At 35.3% G+C, this 23825-nt stretch overlaps 1 protein-coding gene across 4 annotated transcripts in view; it reads right to left on the reverse strand.

Annotated features, from left to right (window-relative positions):
* The window catches only part of Musk (muscle associated receptor tyrosine kinase), a 94439-nt gene that overhangs the window by 52804 nt on the left and 17810 nt on the right, over positions 1-23825 (reverse strand). For all 4 annotated transcript variants that reach the window (XM_003463784.4, XM_003463782.3, XM_003463785.3 and 1 more), the window contains exons 3-5: positions 23003-23154; positions 20641-20768; positions 19756-19897 (exon numbers count right to left, since the gene is read on the reverse strand). In XM_003463784.4, coding sequence (XP_003463832.2) covers positions 19756-19897; positions 20641-20768; positions 23003-23154 — 422 coding nt within the window. The remainder of the gene's footprint in view (positions 1-19755; positions 19898-20640; positions 20769-23002; positions 23155-23825) is intronic.

Below are 23825 nucleotides of genomic sequence, written 5' to 3' on the forward strand. Positions count from 1 at the left end.
TAAATAGCAATCCATCATTTTCTTGAATACTTGTGTTTATAGGGAACTCAGTATCACAGCAGCCCAGTTTGGTCAAGTTTTTTTAAAAAAAGAAATAGTCTCTAAATTAAAACAAATTAAAACCAGTCTCTTGATAATTATCATCCATAAGACCTATATCCTACTTCTACCATTAAATAAAAATGGAAAAAATGTACAACAAATGTTATCGAGTTGCCAAATGTGATAATGTGTTTTCCTGTTCTGACAGTTCACTTTTGAATTTATTAGTTCCTCCAATTTTGAGGATTTTAGAGTTAAACCTAACACAAATGTAAAGTCCAACAAATTCAAATAGTAACAAGATGCTTTTTAAATTCTTTTCTTCTACAAATGTAAAATTGCGTAAGTTTTTATTTTCAGACATGTAGTCATTTAGATTAGCACAGTTAACTCATTGATTCAGTTGAAAATCATGAATATACAATGTTCATTTTTATTTATTTTACTCTCATTAAGATCTAGCTCACCAATCTGACTACATATGCAGTGAGATTTGATCCTAAGAAAGATAAAATACGTTTTTCCTGTTAAACTCACCACATCAGTTGACTGGAGAAGAAATACAGAGTATCTATTATGATACGGGAAGGGAAGTCATCAAGATTCTCTGATACAGATAAAAAGAATACATTTAGTGAAATCATGCAGGTCATACAGACCTTGTGGGCAGAATGAGTCAAAAACAAAAGAAAAACGAGCAAATCTGTGGAAAAGTTTGCATTATTTTGGCCACAAAAGTGAGGAGAGCCAAGAAGACAGTATGAATTTGACTAAACAGAGCTGAGTCTCAGAGCAAACCGAGATTCCACATTCTTTACCCTGCGTTGGATGACCTTGAGACCTCTTTCCAGTAAAAGAATTATCGTGAAAAATATGCAAATGAAGTAATGTGATCTGGCTAGCTCTACCTTGGAAAATTGTTCAGTGTTTTAAAAAAGTTTAAGCAATAGTCAGATATTGACATCACAAATAAAAGAACTCGAGATATTTAGGAAAGGGTACTTTTGAATATGAGAATTTTAGAGTTTCCAGATATGCTTGCTTACTATCATGATTAGATCAAATCAATACAAGCAATAAATCATGCAGTGACATATCACATAAAGGTTAAGAAAAGAGGCCCTGGACCTAGGCCCTTTGGTTAGAAAAGCTGCTATAAAATCAATTTATAACGGGATGTTTCTGCCATATAGAGGAAAGCTATATGTGAACATGATTGTGTGTTCCACTTGTAAAGACTGTTCAGTCACTATGTTAATTAAAGCAGTTTTGGAGTTGATACTCATGTTTTCTAGATGAATAAAAATATCACCTTTCAGTATCACTCTGTAGAACAATAATACATATTTTTGTTTCTTACACATTTTATTGGATAGAATCTATATGTAGTATCTAATACTAAGTGTGAAGACGGCTAATCGTGATGGTGCAAAGTCATCTAGCTAGAATAAGTGTGCAGCAGTGTGAGAGGGGAGACCAGTTTTTATTATCTAAAAAGACAAAGCCATGTTCAAAAGCAAGATGAATATGTCAATGCATTAGAAAGTGGACAAAACATAACTGACTGATAGGACACGGTCCTGGAAGTGGGGAGGGGGAGCCTGAAGTTTGACTTCTTTAGCAGCATGGCACCTAAACTGGAGGACTGACCGCTCACAGCTTGATATCGAAGAGTAGGAATGAGGTGGCCTTTAGTCGTGAAAAGAGAAAGTAGCCTTGGTATTGTAGCCAGAATGTGTGTCATGCATTCCCCTGTCTTCACGACTGCATTTGAGATGAAATTCAAAACACACCAGGCTGTGGATCCTAATTTCCATTCATTACACCTCATTAGAATGATAAAGGGACTGGAAGACTTTTTTTTTTTTTTTTTTTTTTTTGTACTTTGGAATCAAACTCAGGACAGCTACTATATCTCCAGTCCCAAGACTCCGTAAAAGCAACCTCCAAAGTACTACAAAATGGAGAAATTATTTCAAAGACATGACACTTTGCAATGCCAAATCATAATTTTAAAACATATTAGGAAAACAAATGGTAAGAAATTCAATGGATTCCATAATCAGGAGATAAATGTATTCTGGAAGAAAACAAAGCTGTAGAAAAAAAGTAATATAAAAACTTAGAATAATAAAAAAAAAAACAATAACTGAGGCATACACCTGTAACTCCAGCACTCTGGGAGGCTGAGGCAGGATGATTACAAAGTTCAAACACAACCTGGTCAACTTAGAGAGTTCCTGCCTCAAAATAAAAATTTAAAAAAAGGATTAGGAACATAGGTTAGTAAGAAAGCCAGTACCAAAAAATGAAACAAACAACAACAACAACAACAACAAAACCCATTTCTTGCTTTAAAGAACAAGAAATTGTGGAACTAAAACACAAAATTGATTTACAAGAAAATAATTCTAAAAAATAATAGAAATACTAGAAATTAGCTGGGGATTTAGTTCAGCGGCGTAAGCGCCTGCCTTGCAAGCAGGCAGTCGTGAGTTCTATCCCGGTACCGATAAAAAGGAAAAAGACAAAAAAAAAAGTTGAATTTGACATATAACACAGAGAAAATAAATTCAACCCTGGATAAGGTAAAAAGAAGAATTAATGAATGAAATGATTATACTTAAGAAATTATAAAGCTTTCAGCCCAAAGCAAAAGAGAGAGAGAGAGAGAGAGAGAGAGAGAGAGAGAGAGAAATGTGAAAGATTAGCTAAGCAATGGAGAGAACAAATTTGGAACACTGGGAATGTGTATTTTGCAGAAGTTCTTGACAAATGCCTGATATTTCCAAGGGGCAGGAGGATTACAAAGCACTATGGAAATGAGTGTATAGAATTGATAATTTCACATATTGTAGTTTTAAAGTGTGTCCACAATTCCTTCCTTAGAAAAATGTAATCTAATTTTTCTTCCAGCTTTGTGGTGGACTTAGTGACTCACTTCTAACAAATAGCGTAAGACAGAAGTACCAGTGTATGGCCTCTGAGTGTGGGCCATTACAAAATACTCCTCCTGCTCTCTGTTTAAAGCCAAGCAAGCAGTAGTACAAGCAAGATACTATATGGTGAGGATACTCAGTCATCCTGCAGTGGCACCCACACTGGGATGAATAGAGACTTTTCGCCAGCCAGCATCAGTCGTACCCAGTTAAGGAAGCCGTATCCAACCTGGATCCACCAGCCTGGCCAGGTTTTCAGAGAACCACAGATGGAGTCAACATCTTTAACGCAAATGTAACCCAGGGCGTGGCTCAGTTAAGCAACTCTACAGTTTTTGACTCATATGAACAATAAAAAGATAAGTTTATTGTTTTTAGCCAGTAAAGTTTGTGTGATTTATTGAATGACAATAAATAAGGCAGGCAAAATAATGAATTGTAAGAAAAGCACTGCTTGTCGAAAGAGAAAATGTAAACTTAACTACATAAAAGAGCTAGATTACTACCAAAGAATTACAGTTAAAATCACAGAACATTTCTCACCAATAAGTACAAAAATCAGAGGATAACACTGAGGGAAAATATCTGCCAACATGGCTTTCAAAGGAGACCTACGGTATGATTAGTGTGAAATCACTAATTGTAGTATTTTCAAACATACAAAGGTAAAGGGAGTCTGCTACCCACACTGCCACTGAAAGAACTAATGAAGAACATACTTCAGAAATAAGAAATTGGAGACAGGAGGAAACAGAACATAGAAAAAGAACTGTGAGCACAATAATTGGTGGTATATGTGAGTAGAACTATTTAACTATGGATTATAAAGCTGTTCGATTTTTTGAGATTAAAAAAAGTTTTGAAAATACTTAAGGGAAATGGCAAGTGATGAGGGGAGATGGTAGGCAAGAAATTAAAGTAGGATAAGATTCTTGACTTTACTGAGAAAACTGGAAAGAGTCCTGTGTAATTTAAAACTTTGCTAAAATTAGTATTAACTGGATATTAAAAATGTAAAAGTAATAAACCACTAAAACATAATATTGTTGTTTAGGTGGGCAGAGAATTAACAAGAAATCAATCCTCCACAAAGCAGAACAGAAATTTAAAAAGAATTGCAGAAAATAAACAGCATAAAAAACAGAACACATAATAAAATAAGTGGAATGTTCTTACGGATAACAGAAATGAATTTTCAGAATAAATATAAGGACCTAAGCTTATCTATTAAAAGCAAAGTCTGTTGGGTTGGATTTTTTTTTAAAATCCAGCTATATTTTGCTTACAGAGTAGTAGGAAGATTGGAAAGAAAAGAATGAAGAAGAGGAAAATATCAAAAAATGAAAAATGTAGTGACACTATGGACAGGGAGGCAGAAAATGTTGTCCAAAGGTTAAATATATATAATTTGCAAAGGAGGAGTCACAGCATTAATCACTGTGTATGTAATTAATAGCATAACTTCAAACATAGGAAGCCCAAACTGATAGAATTAGAAGACACTCTCAAACAAAGTTACCGCACAGTGCTGAATTTTTGCCAGTTAAAAGTCTAGTGAGAGTTTTGTTGTGGTGTCCAGTGTGAAAGGCATTGGGCCTAATTAAATAACAAGGCCAACATTCAAAAGTCACCAATATTTTTAAAAATGTAAGTGAAGAAGAAAAAAATCTTTGACTTTTGTTTCTATAATCCTAAATGCATTTAGTTTCCTGGTACAGTATAAATTGATTAAAATAGAAAGCTTACAAATGCTACAAGCCACTTCTCCAAACAGAGTTTTAACTGTTTCTCAGTTTGAGTTGCCCTTGTCTCTAAATTTACTTTTCAAATATAAATATTCTGAGATTTTCATTATGTTGTGAGAACTCATTTGGTGACAGCACTAAAGATTAAAAAAACTTGTGAAAATTCCTAAAGAGTCAGAAGTGTATATCAAGAAGAAATGTAAAAATGATTCCATTTATATAAAGCACTGTGGGTTTTTTTTTTCTTGCCTTTTAGAAAGTCTCTTTCTTAAATATTATTTTATTTTCAAAGAGTCAGTCCACCAATTTGTTTATAATTTTCCTTATGCTCAACATCTTGAAAGAAATCTCTGACCATCTGATACTATAAGAATATCATTCCAGGACTTTTTCTAAGGGCAAAACTTAGAAATTGGGAAATCACAACTTTGTTAATTGGATCATTTCCTTGAATTCATATATAATACCTGTGTAACAGTCTAGGATATAGATCAATATTTTAACTCTAACTTCTCTGTACCAGCTGTTGATTAGGGTTATTGGTCAACTTCTTGAAACTTTAGTTTCTTTATACAGAAAATGTAAGTATCAACTCCCAACTAATACAGCGGTGGAGAAGATTAAATAATAACATTTACATAAAGACGTTAATGTATCACCTAACACGTAGCTATAACGTCCTGCAGGCAAATTTCGAAGCCAGGTTTTTCTAGCTCTTCTTTTCTTCAGAGCTATTTTGATCTGTAGGGTATCTCTGTGACTCATGAAGGCCATTCCTTTAATGACTTCAAAGAGGGAGAGCTTTATTTTATTTTTTAAATGTCAACCTGCGGTAGCTGGCTGCCTCCCGGATGCGGGTTATGTTGAGTACACTTTTGTGAGGTGTTAAAGTATGTGCTTAACCCCATATTAAACTGAATTATTTAAGAGGAATAATTCGGCAAAATTCGTTCTTCAGACCATCTCAGTAAAGTATGGATGGTAATTTAAGTGGACCAGTTGAATCGATTCATAATTAGATAACCTCAGAAAGCATCATAGTTTCAAAAATTATTGAAGATGCCTGTTAGTAGAAAATAAAGCATTAAAAGGGTCCATTTAAATTTTTAATTTTTTTTTTTTTGAAACACTGGCTAATACATGATCAAACGGCAATCATTTGGAAGCTCTCTGGTCCTTAATTTCTCAACAGATTTTTCTTTTGTTTTCCAATCATTAAAAAAAGATCTGGCCATAATAATGACAAGCTTAAATAAATTACCTGGCTTCTCTTTCCTAAATCTTGATAGCTAGAGCACAGAAACTGGATCCTGGTGTGCTGCCACCGCTTACATTTCTGTCCTTTTGGAAGCAGAACAATGCCTGGGCAGTTTACCCACTGTGGCTCATCTTCTTCAGAGAACATAGGCATCATCCTCCAACGCAATGACTCCTCTTCTCCAAGTCCTCAGAATAATGGCTGCCTGGCCTCCATGATACCATGTCTCTCTAAAGTGGCTTGATTGCAACATTTCTGTGGCCTTTGAGATAATACTGTTTTTCTAACTTGTAAATATGGATCATGACTAATGGGTAGGAGCAAGAAATGTTTACCAAGTAAATCAGACACAAGCTTCATGAAGTTCCCTTGTTTTCAGTTTAGTCTTAGATGCAGACAGAGCAACTATTGAGACCATTTTTGTTAAACTGGCTCTGAAACTCTCTTAGGAGTTAACCATCCACTAAAAAGAGATTGAACTTCAGTTCTAGTTCATTTTTTTCAGTATTCAAAAAGAAATTCACCTTCTGTTTTTGGTAGGACCAGACACTAAAATAGTTTTACTAGGATGTGAATCTTTGTTTATATTTTAGAAACATTTTATTCTGCAATGATTTTAGATTTATAAAAGTATTACAAAAGTAGTATAGAAGTTTCCATGTATGACTCAGTTTTTCCTAATCTTATATAAGCATGATAGATACATTTATCAAAAATCTTAGCTTACTTCTAAAGTTATTTTTTAAACTCTGGAAGACATCCATACTCTGAAAACAAGAGACTTTATAGAAAACATCATAGAAAGTAAAGTTTTTATTTCTATTTAGTTAGTTAATTTTTGCTCCTAGAAATTTTACTGGGAAAAAGGAAGAGAAACCATAGCAATCTTAATCTAAACTACCACTGTAATATCCCACATAGAGGCTTGGATTGAGAACATTTTTGTAGCCATCCGGGTGGACCTCTGGAAGTCAAACATGCAACACATGGCCAAACTCTAGTTTCCTTTGCTGATGTGATGGAAATTATCCATCCATTTAAAGAGGATACCATTGAACAGAATGTCCTGTAAATCTGTGAATCAAATCACAAGTTCCTGTGGCCTTTATAGCACAACTAACAGATACTGGTCCAGATTCCTAGGTCTTTGTCTTACTCCGTGGTTATAAGTCAGTTTCAGACTGTGCATGCATGATGACTATGCCCTCTCCTTTTCTTCCCTCTCTCATTGGGATCCGTATTATGAGCAGCTCTTCACCAATCAAAGCCCAGCTTTGCCTCACCACTCTGACTCTTCCCCTGAACTTTCATTACCTTCTCTGTCCTGGGTTTGTACCCTATGCAAATTGCTATCACTACAAATATATAACTACTTGTATAATATATACCTACTATATAACTATATATTATAAATAACTACTTGCTTGCACATCCATCTTCCTCACTAAATTTGAAATAATTTCAAGACATTAACCATGTTGTTATGGTTTGAATGTACGCCAAAAGCCCATGTGTTAAAGAATTGTACCATTGTCACCAGCCCATGGTGCTATTGGGAGGTGGCAGAACCTTAGTACATGGGGCCTAGTGAGAGAAAGAAAGATCACTGGGAGAATGCCCATTAAAGGGGCTATTAGACTCCTGGTATCCTTCTCATTCTCTCTTACGAGCCACTAAGTAAACAGTCTTTCTCTATACTTTCTTTCTATGATGCCACCCAAGGCAATAGGGTCAAGAAATCATGAACTCAAATTTTTGAAACCACGAAACAAAGTAAACCGTTTTTCTTTTAAAGGTGATTATCTAAGGCATTTTGTCACAGTAACAGAAAAGCTTTAATGCTTTCAGTATCTTTATGAGTTACCTCGTTCAGTGGAACATGCATGGGTAAATTTAAAAGAATCCTAATATTCATATCATCCTATTTATGGATAAGATAGCTTTATATTTAGATTTTTTATGATTCATCTAGAATAAAGACATTCCAGTTAAAAACCTTTAGGTCAATATTTTCTAAAATATGTTTCACAAATCACCTACATGAAGCATCATTGGGATGTTACTAAAAAAATGTAACACAGGCCTATCAACTCTGAATTTCTGTGAAATATATCCTGAGACTATGCCTTTCACAGAGGTCTGCAGATGCTTCTGATATGTTCTGATGTCTGACAGCCACTTGGGTGAAGAATTCTATTACTGTATCAGCTTAGTGTTTCTTAGAAACACTTTTTTGCGTGTAGAGGGTTAAAACCAACAATATGACCATAAATTAAGTGAAATAACAGCATATAATGAGAGAAGACAATTTATGCTCAAATTTAGTATAATAGGTACTATGCCTATGCTTCAGGTTGGATTCTAAGATACAGGCCAGCTAGGGCTTAAACTAAACTAAATTAAAATAAAATAAAATGAAAACACAGCATTCACTACAGGAAAGAGGAGAGGAAATGCCAGTTTCCAATGGAAGATATTTTTCTCCCAGGCAATTTCTCACTTGGGATTTACAAGGGAGAAGCAAGTGATGGATTGATCAATATTCCAATATTTTGGGCAACTATATTTCTGTAATGAATAAAATGGAGGTTCAGGATATACACTAAAGTTACTTCCCCTTTCATATTGTTGTGCTTTTTAAAAAATAGAGTATTCCATTATTTACCATCAAGACACCACCTCATACAGCTTCTTAGATAAGTTTCCCTATATCACTCGTCATAATGGTGCCAAACTAAAGTTATAATCTCTAACAAGTACCAAGAATGTAGGTACAAAGCATTGCTGATTGGGGGTAGATTTATGTTCTTTGGAAACCAGATGAGCAGTTGGTAATGTTGACATTCTAGTTGTGAAATCTGAGACATCTAACCAGTAGGAATCTCCAGATAGATGTGATCTAGCTTTATAACAATGTAAACAATAGACAGCACTACCAACAACAAGCAATGTTTATCAAAGAGCTCCCATGAGACCCTGCACAAGCTATCTTAGTCATTGTTAGAACTCTATGTTCTAAGCAATGATGCTGTCATTTCATGAATGAGGATATAGACTTCAGAGGTCAAGTAAATTATCCAACCTTGCATATCTAGTAAATTACCAAGTCAGGATTAACACCCAGGTCTAACTAATACTAGAGCATGTGAACTCTCCAAACTACTGACTTACACAGCACAAATATAAAAAGGAAAGAATCAAGAGTAGCTAAAGAAGGCGTCCTAGTGTAGGAATCAAGATATTCAAGGTCCTTTGCAAACTTAGGCAAAAGTAATGCTTTAACTGGCCTCAAGCTTCCTTGTCTATGAAATAAGGATCAAGTCATATGATTTTGATTCCAGATCCTAGATTTAAAGTCTATGATTAATCTTGAGATAGAATCAACATTAATAAAAAGAACTCTTCCAGGCATGGTGGTGCATGACTGTAATCCCTGTACTTGGGAGGCTAAGGCAGGAGTTTGAGACCAGCCTGAGCTACAAGGTGAGCTCAAGTCCAGCCTGAACTGCTTAGCGAGACCCTGTCTCAAAAAGCCGAAAACTAAGCAAATAAGTAATAAAAATAAAAAGGAATTCTGTTTTAGATGTAAATTGAGTTTTTGCCACCAAACTTTATTGTTTTCACCTCAAAGAAAGATGACTCATTGGAAAAAGAGTTATAATTGTCTCCATAAGTGCTTTCTTACATCACTGTTTCTGTTGCTTTGGAGTTATAGCAATCCAAGAAATAATATTAATAACTGTTGAGTGCTTTCTCTCTGCTGCTCTCATGACAGCTGTAAATGTATTATTTATGTTTATTCTTTTACAACTCATGAGATGGATAGTAGGATTAACAATTTTGTAGGTGGGAAAAGTGAGGCTGAAAGAGACTAAGTAACCCACTGAAAATTGCACAGACAACAACAGGTGGAACCAAGATTTTAACTCAGGAAGCCAGCAATGGCAAACCTTCTGGAGCTTTAACAGCCAGCTGTGACAAGCATGCCATAGGTCTCTTGGCACTGTTTGACTCTAGAGCCTATGTGGTTTTCTTGCGTGTCTAAAGCTTGTGTGATTAGCTATCATGTTAAGTTCGCTCCAGAAATCACACTTTGTATAGATGATAATTCATGGCAGTGAATGTGCTAATCAAAACCTCAAAATCATGAATTTGATATCTGAAGGGAATAACTAAAAATTAAACTCCATATTGCTACAGACTCTAAGAGCTGTCCGTGACATCTTTGCATGAGGTACATTCCTTTAACACTGTAATATAAGAGAGTCTAACTGCCCTTTGAAGCATTGTCCATTCGGTGCTACAATTATTATATAATTTTTCTTTCATTGAGAAACTTTGGTGACAACTCTTTAGCTAAAGGCTCGCTTTAACATGCTTCCATGAAAATCATACAGAACTGTTTAGATGAAACTATAACATAATGTCTTCTACAGTCAAAACCAGTGGATCAAACTCTTCTTTTTGAGCATGCACCTTATTAAATCATGCAGATTCAATTTCCCCAGTGATAGCCCAAGGACATCAAAGGTTTATGACTTTTTTTGTTTGGTTTTAAAATGCACAATGTATTCACGACAGAAAATCAAACCTGTTAGTGGCATCAAATAAGTAGGATTGATGCCGGGAACAGGACCACTGCAAATTTATTAAAATTGCAATCATGGAATGCACAGCACACACTGGGTGTTTAAATACCTCTCTCTGTGGCATTTGTCATATTAAGAGCTGCAGCATAAACAAAGAAAAAGCAGGTCAAATGTGGTGTAAACATTACATGCTCACTTCCGTGTTTGCAGATGCAAAAAGGAAATTGGATCCCTAGGAAAGAAGACAATGAGAAATCTAACATTTTAAAAAATAGTGCAGCTCTCTTGCAGTTATATCTACCAACAGTCGCACATGGAACACCATCAACATGGATAGACAGATATGAATTACAATTTACTTTGGTTTCTTGGATTTCTACTTATTTTACATACTGTATATGTTTGGAAGAAATCTTCAAGGGGAAAAAAAAAAGCTTCTGAGTGGACTTGGACAGCCTAAGTGTCTGAGGTGCAGCATTTGAGACTGCAAAGAAACTGTACTGACAATACTCAGGTGCCCCAATGAGTGATGGGGACTCCTAGACTGAGCCATTTAAGTTTTCCATATGGTTTCTCTTCCTTTTCTACTCCCAAGGCTCCTGTCCTACATGTTGAGACAAGATGCTACTCTTAAAAGTCACGTGGAAATGAGGAATTGTTTAAATATTGGAAAACCCCACGGTAACACTCTACATAGAAGAACTCTATTCTCTTTCTTTTTCTGTTTCCAGACCATCCCTGGCTCTCATTTGTGGCTTTATATTGACACCAAGTCACCTCTCTCCAATGATAAGGACTGACTGATAGCCTTGTCTTGATTACAACTTCCTTCCTGTCCTGTATTTTTTTTTTACCTTAATAATTTGAAGTTCCAAGGGCAAATTTTAAAAAAGTAATACAAATTGCAATTGACCGGGAGGCTGGTACTTTCCAACATCCATCCCTTTTAATTTGGGTGTCACTCAAACAATTTTATGCACAAGACAAAATTCTCGTGAATGTGATACTCATAAGATACAGTATGGCCTATGTTCAGCCCCAAATAAGTAAATTCTGTTGTCAAATTAGGCCAAAGAACACAAGAAGGAAAACAAAGTATTTTTACATTGCAATGGGTCTTTTCTAATGGTTAAAACACTTATAAAAAGACACTTAGAGCTATGAAAACAGAAATTGCTTCATCACACTGAAAAGATTTATTTTCTATGATACTATTGTTCATTAAACATACATTTAAAAGGAAGATATGTCACTAGTTAGGAAGAGGTACATAAAATCTATCTTGTACTTCAGAAGTTGCCTAGAGAAACCACAGTAGTAACCTCTTCTTGAAATCCCCACTCTATCACTCACAATAACACATTCCATTGTTATCTCCCAGGACTGCTGAGCATCTGACTTCCTGCCTTTACTGTGCTCAGGAGAAAACTGTTTCGAATACATGAGAGAAACAGTGTGGGTCATTCTTTGGGCATGCATCATACCTAAGGTAAAATGTGGGATACATTCCAGAAGCAGGCAAGGAAATTGTCTCTTGGAAGGAAATTCCTTTGACAAATTACTTAACTTCTCTTTTCCACCTACCAAATCTAATAAATAGTTAAAATAAATTATGAGGATGGAGACTACATGGATTCATCCTACTGAAAATGGTGAGTTCATTTTCTGTAAGGAACTAATTAAAATAAATGATTATAAGCAGAAGGAATATTTATAGTTATACCGAGAAGGTTTATTGAAGGAATATGGTTGATTTGTTTTTGTTTCATCATTGTATATTCATTTTTAGACTAGGAAACATAAAGAATGCTTCTAGATAAAGGGTGGAAGCCACAAATCCGGTACCACAGCCTCTAGCACTTATGAGACAAATCTCAATTGTTTAGATGTATTAGAATTTGCAACAAAAGAACAAAAAAACTAGCCAATATTGAACATAAAAAATCTATGATTCTATTACGCAGATCAAATACTGTAAAGTACGAAATGAACATCTTTGGCATTAGGGAGTATGTTATAGATTTCTCTGATTTTAGACAAAAAGGTATTCCTGGACATATCCTGTTATAAAACCTGTTCTAAAGTCTATTGTCTCAGAGGTACCACAGACAGTGGTTAATGTTTCTACCGTTGTAAACCTGACAACTCTTTACTGTATTCCAGATATCTATGGAACTTGGGAAAAACTTCCTTACCAATGTCAAATACATCTCACCTAGCAGTGATTCACTTTTTATGGCAACTTATGTTTACTTTTCATTTTATGCTATGATTCAGTAATATAGAGTGTTCAGAGAGAAATCAGAACCCAGACTGAATTTTTATGTTGGATCCTCCAACCAAATCATAAATTCCAGGTTTCTGCTGTAAGTCAGAAAGAAGAGTCACCTGGGTAGAGAATCTATGAGCTGAGCAGATTTCCTCCACCATGTCCTTCCATTATGGTGTTTCTGCCTTGGAGCCGGATTTCCAAGGATTGAATTTTCATGAGTCAATTAAACTTCTCTTCCTTTAATTTATGGGTATCAGATATTTTGTCCCATCAAAGAGCATATGACTAATTCACTTCTGTAAGGTAAAAGTGTATTCCATGTTTTGTTCATCAGGTCCGCACCACCAATGTTCTTCACTCAGTAGTCAAGGGCAGTGAATACCTGATCAACTTAAGAATCAATTGCCTTTGACAAAATGTTTCTCATTCCTGTGTTTGTCCAAGAGAAGACTGGAGCAACAGAACTGCAAACATAGCATCTCACATCCATGAATAGAAAGGCTCATGGCATTTTTCAAAATATTTAGGAGAAATATTTTTTAGAGAAATAATATTTTGGGGACAAATAATATTTGGGAAAAACATTTTTTTCTCAGTTTAGGAGTGTGTATTAATTATTCCTAATTATAAAGGTCTCTTTAGAAAGGCGCAAAGCCCATAGAACTATATACAGTATACAATGAAAGCTAGTTCCTCCCATGTAATTCTACATAGAGATGATGACTGTAGTTTGGTACATGTATGCATACATTATATGTAATATATAACACATTTTTTTGCTTTTAACTTATGAATATATTTCATTACTAATGAATTAATATTTCTAAAGAATTTAGAACTATATAAATACTATATGAAGTAAATAAAGAGGAAAAATTTCATAATGTTGACTTTATGCCTATATTAACTAATGATCACAATACCTAAAAATATAAGTACTTTTATTTCTATTTTAGAGATTAGGAAACTGAGGCTCTGAAGTGGGAAACAGACATGGTGGATATTTTTTAGAAGTTAAATAATACAGATCAATTTCATGCTTTTAATGACTGAATGGAATTTCATCCTATATACTTTTTTCTATATTTTGTCAATCTCATATTGATGAAAATTTAAATTCTTTTAAATTTTACCATTATAAACATCTTTGTAATGAATAGTCTTGAATACATGCTTATCTAAATGTTCCTGTAGTAAGTTATCAGAAGTCAAATTATTGTGACAAATCTATATGCATTTTAAAGTTTGACTTTTTTCCCTCAAAAAGACCTTCATGAGGTTATACCAAATCATAGGCATAGATTAAAGCACTGATTTCCTAGTATGGTTGTGTTTTAAATTGCTATTCCTTGTATAGCTGGGTGTAGTGCATGTCTGTAGTCCCAGCACAAAGGAGACTGAGGCAGGAGGATTGCTGCAAATTCGAGGCCAGCCTGGGCTACAACGTGAGTTCAAGGCCAGCCTGAACTGCACAGCGAAACCCTGTTTTAAAGAAAACAAAGAACAGACACAGTGGCACATGACCATAATTCCAGCACTAGGGAGGCTGAGACAGGAGGATTGCTGCAAATTTGAGATCAACCTGGGCTACAAGGTGAGCGCACAGCCAGCATGAACTACAAGGTGAGCACACATCCAGCCTGAACTGCATGGTGAGACTCTGTCTCAAAAAGTCCTCCCCCCAAAGAAAGGAAAGAAAGAAAAAATTGTTATCCTTTTTCAGCTTTTCTCCAGTTTTTAAGATCAATTCTCTCAGCACTTTAGGAGGCTGTGGCAGGAGAAATAAGAGTTTATGTCCAGCTGGGCAACTTAATGAGGCCTTGTCACCAAATAAAAACTAAGCAGTCCTGGGGAGATAGCTCAATATGAAGCCTTGTTTTCAATCTCCAGTAGTACCCCCCAAAAATCTCCTTATCTTTTATGCTTCATTACTATGTGTGTGGTTAAAATTGTTTCTATTTTCTCTTTATTTTTACTGATTGGGACTTGCTGTGCTTCTCATACTAGAGGATCTGAGCTTCCATCAGTGCTATCAAATTCTCAGTCAAGTGTTTTCATGTTGCCTCTCATATTTTCTCTCTTTTCTCTTTCTGTTACATACTCTTATTTCTTCAACTCGGTTTCATGTTTTAAATCTCTGCATTGAAGTCTACATTCTGAAGTCTCTTATAATGGCTAAACTATCTTTTTACTAATATACCATTATGTATCCATCACATTTTAATTTCAATCATTATATATGCTTCATTTGTTAAAATTATATTTAACTTTTTCAAAAGAACCTTTCTCCCTCCTGACATATTTTCTTTGTTTTCTTCTCCCTTTTGTGTCTTCAGTAACTGAAGTGCTTACTTTCTCATCCATGTTATGTTGTTTTCTTGACACTTGTGTACTGTAGTATCTCTTCTTTGTGTATTATATCATCTAACTATACTCAAGGTAAGTTATTTCTTGTAGGTAGAACAAATCTACATGGTGAATTCATTCTCAGTGTGGCTTTATCAATCAAGACCCTATGTCACAGATAAAGTACATTTTAAAGGCTTTTTGTTATGGTTACATTTTGGCCCAGAATCAATTTTTTATGTTAGTTTCATCACTGGCGAATTTCAAAACTGTGCTGGTTTTTTCAATTTTATATCAATCCTATGTGTTCTAGGTTTTTAATGTTCATTCACGAACGACTCCCCACCTTCTCACAAATGGAACTTAAATGAATACAGTCAAGTCTTGTCATATTTTTTGTGCCTATAAATGAAAATTTTCTGGCTCATTTTGCCACTTTTGTGGTTCTCAGATTAATACGGGATCTCAGTGCTAACCTCTGCTTCACATGGCTGAAGACTGTCTCCCACCTCCTGTCTTAAACCATGAACATCTCTTACAGTGCTTCCTGGACCATGGAGAATCTACTTCGCTAGTGTACTGATCTGTTGGTTCAACTTCTGTTCAGTTCTGGCTTCTGGAGACGCAAATCTTATTCCCACAATTTGCACAGCCAATCCAGCATTCCCACGTGGTTTGTAATAAGAAGACTTTCATTATATCATGTCTGCTATATTTCTGGAGTAAGTATTTAGCCCTAGGTCTAAATTCCATTGTATTTGATATTTAGGTATTAAACCCTAGGCATATTTGATACTTAGACATCCCGTTATTCCCTACTTCTATTTCTCTTGCAATAGACACCATTTGCCCTATTTTTCTTTCTGGCAAATTCCAAACTGTATGTCTTGTGTTAAATTTATCTTTCTACTTTTTCTGAAATTGTGTCTGTAGAGCAGGGCAACACTGCTTGGCATGCGATGGGGGTGAGGGGAAATAGCCTGCAAGCTTGCAGATTGACGCCACTCCGTATTCTAACTAAACCTAGATGTTCCTAGCAGTCCTAGTTTCCCTTGTGAGTCATCTCTCCCATCTCGCAGCTATTTAAAAACCTTTCCACTGCTTGGCCCCCTTACAGAAGTATTTTCAGAAGATAACCTTACTTTCCACTTCCTGAAGGAAACAGAGACCATGAGAGCAGAGCTTTCTCAAATTTTATTCGCCTAACATATTAACTCATACTGGAAAATACACTTTTTCCTTTTTTTCTATTAAAGAAACCTCTCCTTTTGTCCAAGGAAAGTCACCATATCTTTTATCATGGGAGCCTGTATACTTTTGAAAGTAAAAAAGTAACTATTAATAATTATCCCAGAATAACAGTGTAAACCAGAACTGTCCTGGGAAAACCAGAGCATACGGTCAGCCTCTGAATAAAGTTTATCATTTCACCTGTCCACTGGGCTCATCTCTGTGCGTGCTAAGCACTACCGTCCCTTATGTGATTCCCTTATCTTCTGTATGTTCAAATTTTATTCTCATTAGTGTTTTAAGATTTTTCAATATTTTTAAGCAGCTGCTTCCTTTCTGACTCTTTCTCTGTCAAATTCATTGAAAAACATCTCTTTTTCCTCTCCTATGTTCCTACTCTGCCCGTCCTTTACAAAAATCCTCACTTCCATTCTGCTACTACTGTGTTCATTGGTACATGTTTACAATGACAATCAATATGTTTACCTTGGGGAACTGGTACATGGACTTAGCATACCTTAGTCCTTTGTATTTTCCTTTACCCTCATGTCCCTCCAGTCTCTCTACATCTCTAGATTTCCTTCCTGTTTGCAAAAGGTCTACTTTCCTGTTTCCTATTATATGTCTTATATCTTGCTCTTTAAATTATTTACACACTGGCTTTCTCATAGCAGAGAAACCATGTGATGTTTAAGCTTCTGAGTCTGGTTTATTTCACTAAATATCATGGTCTTGAGTTACCTAGATATTTAGGTAGGTAGGCCATTTCCTACAAATGCCTCAAATTTAGCCTTCTTTAGTCTTGCCACTGTCACACAGGACTCTCTTGTTCTTTAGTAGAGCAGATAGCACTGAGTATTCTCCAGTTTCTTAGATGCTATCGCCTGTGTGTGTTCTGTAATTTGCTAGTTTCTGTGTTTCCCAGTTTCCTAAAATATCGCAAAGGGCCTTCTCAGAGACTGTTAGGGATGACTGAATGAGACAATCTAACGAAAGTGTTTAACAGCATGGCACATTTAAAAATGTTAGCCATTTCATTGCTCATCCTTTTGAAAAGATAGTCATACTGGAACATCTTGAGTTAGATGCTTCTATCAAGAATTCTGTGCGTCACTGTTGGAATCATTTGAGACAAGACAAGGGTAGAATGCCCTTACATTGCCATTCCAGAGGGCCAAAAACTTGCAGATGGTAATTTAGAAAGGCAGGTTTATTTCCCCCGGATGACAGTGTTTCTTTCATGTTCGTTACAGCAGCTGAGATTCACATTACACTCGGTGTGTTAATATGCCTGGTATGTTGGTCCTTGTTAGAAACTCACAGTGCAAGGCCTCTTTTTTCCGGGCATATCTATCCATAGTACGTGTAGGACAGTGTCAAATAGCACTATGGAGTTCTGATTCAAAATATCCGGCATGTAACTCATTTGGAGAGTTACTACATGGTACATACATATATTCATCAGTCCCTTCTGACTGTGCCCAGGCACACATTCACTGCTCACCACTGCCAAGCTAGTAGACATTGACAGGTATTTTGAGGCCTCTTCCACTTATTTCTCTATTGCTTTCCACCTATTCTGGATGGTAGTTTGAATTAGCTCTTCTTTCAATCGAACATGTATTTAATTACATATTGTAGAAATTCCTCAACTATAAATTCAAGTGGAAGTTAACCATATGCAAACATTTGGCCAAAACACATTTGCTGCAATATTAATTATTTGTAAGTAATAATATAGTTATTATAGATATCATTTATTAAATGGTTCTTTTGTGCCAGGAGTTGCTAAATATATCACATATTTTGAGTATTTTAGTAAGGACAAGAGGGAGTAGAAATAGACATCTGAGCTAAAATGATTATTTTGCCTATTCTCAGAGGAACTTTAAATGATATTACGAGCTTGTGGTATTACCACCATGGTTCAATAAAATCTGTAGCATCTTTTAAGTGTGAAGGAAATGAGTGAAATCATTTAAATGTTAGGAACAAAGAAGGAAGTATTCAGTTTCGCTAATAAAAATCACATCAATTGTTAATTCTACTCTTTAACAGAGATATTAAATTATAGCAACTATGCTGAAAATATATTTTTATATTCTGACAGCCGCTAGTTCCACAAAATACATTCTTTCCCTTCAACAGTTAATGGGAATTTTAAGAGTAATCTATGCAATTGCATAATGAAATGTTTTGTCAGTTAGAAACAAATGTGGAAAATGAGATCATTAAATTTGTGGAAAGAAGGACAAAGGCCCATTTGGGAAATAAAAATAATTTTAAAAGAGGAACTAGTGAGTGCGAGAAGCGACAGGAAAAGAGAAATTTTGATTAAATGGGAGTAAGATGGAGTCAAGGACCTCAGGAACCCTTGGGGACTTTCCTGTGTGAACTGTAATTTGGTCCAGGAGGCAGCGGTACAGCATTTTATTAATTAGGTAAGAGAAAAAAATGGCAATTCCTGCAAATTCCAACATTTACTGAGTGTTCACAAAGGACAAGACACTGCTAAAAGCTGTCAGTATCTTATTTCATTAAGTACAAGCCTCACTCTCCGATGAGAAAACTGATTGCCAGAGGTATTGAATTTGTGATTTAGAGTTAGAAGAGCTGGGGAGGTTTTGTAACCAGTCTGCTCACAGAGGACGTATGCTGGAAATTTGTAGTTTTAAACAAATTGTGATACCATTTTAGATCAAGAGAAACAAATGTTCGAATTCTGATTTTTCAGTGAAGACCTTTTATACCAAGATACTGAACTGATTAAAACAAATCACTTCAATGACAAAAAAAAATCACTACTATGTTGATGACCTATTGCGTATAAATGATCCATGGAGCTGGGATCATTTTAGGCTATATATTTTGAGTCCTTTTATTTTTCTCATCCTTTTATGACAAAGTAAAATCTCACAAGATTACTTTTTCCTCTTTATAACTTTTATAAAGCCATTCTAATTCAGAGAAACATAAAATTGCTGTCTCCAAGTTTCTAAATGAGGGAGAATTGTCCAAGCCAGGAATAAATTCCAAAGTGCCTATTACTTTGGCTTCAAAGGTCCAATTATTTTAGTATTATACTTCATTTAGGTCACGGCAGTCGGAATTACCAATGATAGTAGAAATAGCTAGAATATGACATTTTGTGATAGTGAAAACTTCTCCTTCTCAACCTTTCTTCACTGTTTTCTTAGTCTTTACCTATGGTCTGTCATCCAGACAGCTGAGGGACCAGCAATACCTATATTTCTTTCTTACACTAAGACACGGCAATCTCAGTAAATGTGAGGGCTCTGATCGTACTGTGATGGGGAGGTACGCAGCATCTTACCCTCCACTTCCAGCTTCACCAGCTTGGAATACGCCGTCCCCAGGCTGTTTTTTGCCACACATCTATACTGTCCTGCGTCTTCCTTTTGCACATTATGAATCCTTAAACTCCCAGATTCAAGAACTGCAATGCGAGTGTTTTCCTGCCAGAGACAGGGATGTAAGTTTCAAACAATCCAGTCCAAGAAACACTTGCCATTTTTATCAAGTCATCATCCACATTATCATTTAAAATATTAACTTTTATTGGATGTTTATTATGCATAAGATAAAATGCTGTGAGAGAATCCAAAATGTTCTAATTAACCATAATAATGATCCCAAGACATATTGTCATTGTCTTTCAAAGTTTTATATATCTTTATTTGCTTGTTAGGAGCTAAAAAAGAAACTTGAAAAGAGATAAACATAAATACATATTTATTAATTCACTTTAAAATGCCAGTAACAAACTCCATTCATGTGATCACCAATCACATATAATTTCATGACAAACAAAAAGATTTAGCGAGATTGATGCCAGTTTTCATATTGTTTTTGCAAATTTCTTTAATATCTGGCCTAATAAAAAGCACTGGATTCTCATCCAAGTTTCTGCATTCAATCTGTAGCAATTTGTTGTTTTGCTTGAAGCAGTGAAGTTATATCCAATTTCATGAAAAGCCCTGTAATTTCCATAATTATGGAAACATTTCTAAATTAACAGAAGTATTTGTTTCAATAGAATAAACATTTAAGAATAAATAGAAACAAGAACAAATAGAAATATTTAAGTTCAATTAAAATGGATAAGGGAAAAATTTAAACTTGAAGTCCGTAAGCATGTAACTACGTGTTTAAGAGACCATTAAATTTTAAAATGCATTTTTACACAATAATTACTTACCCTGAGTGCACTGTCCCCCTTAATCCAGGAGACAGATGGTTTGGGGTTGCCCATTGTAGTACATGGAAGAACTGCTTTTAATCCCTCTATTATTTTTACGTTGATTGGAGGACGAGTTATTTTAGGTTCTATAGGGAATAAAAATTAAGAAGGCAATAAGGCTCTTCTGAGCTTAGTTTTAACCTTCTATTCAACTCTAAATTGTCACTTCAAAAGTCATTTTAGGCATATTATTTTTGAAATTTCACCAAATGCTGACTATCAAGCAGAAATCCTTTTGGGGGAGGAGAGAGTACTGGGAGTGGAACTCAGGACCTTGCACTTGCAAGGCAGGCTTTGTGCCTCTGAGCTATATCACTGGCCCAATTATCTCTAAAAGTTTAAGTTATCTTTATTTTAGTAAGATACAGTACAAAACACAATTTTTTACAGTACAAAACACAATTTTTGGAAACAGTTTAGGTGTCAGAAATTTCCAAGAGAAGCTAGTTACTAAAAATGTTGATCAACATAACCTGTCAATGTAACAATTCAGCATTGTTTAAAATTATGCCAGAAAACATGAAACCACTTGAAAAAATGGAATAAGTATATTTCATATGGTTTTGAATCATGATCTACTTTCCCAATATTTCCATTTTAATTTAATGATTAATGTTGATGTTTAATAATGAGATAAATTTTATTCTCTAGAAAGTAAACACTATAGTAGTAGACACTAATATACATATACTATATAGTACTATATAGTAGACAGTAATATGTATAGAAAGAGAGAGAGTAGAAAGAAATCTGGGGAATAAAAATTCAAAAATTAATTCAAACTCAAGTTTGCAAAGCAACTTTGTGTAATTTACTGTTATGTTAGATTTAAGTTAATCTTTTAGAAGAAATAGCTAATGTCAGGTAATTTTATTCTTTCTAATACGAAGTTTTCAAATAAAAAGTTATTAAATCTAACAGAAGAATTGACGCTTAAAAAGTTATTTTAGTACTTTCAGATTTCATAAAATAATTAAAAAGTACATTTATGTCATTAGTAATCATATAGATATAAAATAAAGGCATGTCTTTATAGGATAGACTAATGAGACATGAGGGCATTTTATTTCTTTCAGGTCACATGACAGAATTAATTTGTAAGATTGACAGTATGAAAGACTTCTCTTTTCCTTTCTACTTTGATGTGTAGGAGATCAATGGGGGGTTGATTTTATGTGATATTTGCAAACGCTGCATAATATATTGGTTTTTAATTTAAGCATTTATCATAATTTAAAGTTTTATGGTCCTGAATTCTGGCAAACATACAACACAGGCTTCAAAATATGCTATGGAAAAGTATCAGGGTTGTTACTCTGCTGTCTAAAACCTACAGCTCTAATTGACATTAGTGAATACCTAGACTGCAGATTCTTCCTAGGCATCTCAGTTGTAACTTGTATTATCATCTAGTTGCTAGCAAAATCTTGGGTTAGAGGTTGCTATTCCTATGACTGTCAAACAGGGGCTTGCCTATTTCTTTAATAATGTTCTCTGGGCAAGAGCCCTATGACAAAGCTGAGTCACACATATGTTGTGTCTGCCATACTTAATTATTTGTCTGTTTAAATGAAGTTATTCCTGTCTTTGCAGTGAAACAGATGTGTTGGTCATCTGTGAGGTGAGCTGTAAGGAGAGTCCTTGTAGGAAATTAAATATGAAATAAAGTAGGAATGAGTTCAATATTGATGTTGAGTCATGGATCCCCACACTAAAGAAGCATGATTCATAGGAGAGCCACAAGTACTGACCAATCAGAAATGGCCCACTTTTGGAAGGAGGATGCTGGAGGTGTACTGCTGTGCCGGCATTGAGTCCTTAGTGGATGGACCTTAGAAAGTTTGAAGAGGGATGACTTGGGGAAGGAGGGAAGCTGGAAAAGTGATGGGGGCCAGGAATCCTTGGGAGCCTTATGAAGCAGCTTTTTCCAAGCAATGTGAAAAATTTATCATTCTGGTATACTCTCACATAAACACTAGTGAACTCTCCGAAGGAGAGGGTAAAAAGAAGAGCAGAGAAAAATAAAAGGAGTCAACATGGAACAAGATCTGGAATATTGGTGCTAGAGAGAAAATGAGAAGCATTACAAAAATGATAGCACCAGAGCACAGCAAAATACTTTAAATGTGCTGCATCCTCAAAATCTTGTCCTTGGCATTTAGCAAAAGAGACTCATCAGATTTAGTTGTTGCTGCTCCACATGCAAAAAAACCAAAACAAGCAAACACTCCAGGCATGAAGATTTACTCCTATTTACTCCTGACTATTTCCAGTTGTGCCAAGTCAACTTTCATTACAGGCGAGTCACTTTGCCACTCACTCATCTTGACTTGCAGGGCTCCACAGCTCTCTGCGGCTCCCCCCACGCCATTGTTGGCTATGCAGCAGTAAATGCCATCGTCGCTGTCTTCCACACTCAGGATGGTGAGGAGCTGTCCATTCTCTCGAATGCTGTACCGGGTGTCAAAGAGCCTGAGGGTCACAGGGGACAAGACAGATCAGCGCAGTGTCTGTTATTTGCTGCTTTTGCTTAGCTGACCACATTGATGACTCGTTGATACAGAAGCAGGAAAAAAGGCAAAATCTGCGTGAGTTTTAAGAATAGCTGTACTTGCTATGGTAACATAAAGTTAGGATATGATAATCGCACATGTACCGATTCTTTCAAAATTACATTCAAAAGATAAAAGCTGCTGAAAAGACTGATATAAAGTCTATTGAGGAAAAGATATGAGTCTTCTCCTATGATTACTAGGAAGAAGCCCCTAACAAATGAATGTGTACCCATAAATGTGATGAGCAGAAATATCCACAGAAATAACTAACAACAAATATTCATTGTTTCATTAAATAAATACTTACGGCTTAATAAGTGCCAGGCACAGCTGTAGTTACTTGTAATACATGAATGAGTGAAATAGCTTCAAACTTTAAAAACCATATGCTTTACATTCATTATTTAATTATATGCAGACTGTCCATTCAGGAAGGAATTAGGGCAACAGAAGGATATTTAAGGGGACTCATCAGCACAAAAGCGAAGTTTTTTTTTTAACCAAATGAGGATTTCTTATGCCAATTGTATATGGTAAGCAGAAAGCCAGTGCCCTGAAATTCATGCCTTAATCACCAGAACTCTTGAG

This window comes from Cavia porcellus, unplaced genomic scaffold (assembly GCF_034190915.1).
Source record: "Cavia porcellus strain 051 isolate PalLab524CR breed Dunkin Hartley unplaced genomic scaffold, mCavPor4.1 scaffold_1, whole genome shotgun sequence".
Taxonomy (NCBI): domain Eukaryota; kingdom Metazoa; phylum Chordata; class Mammalia; order Rodentia; family Caviidae; genus Cavia; species Cavia porcellus.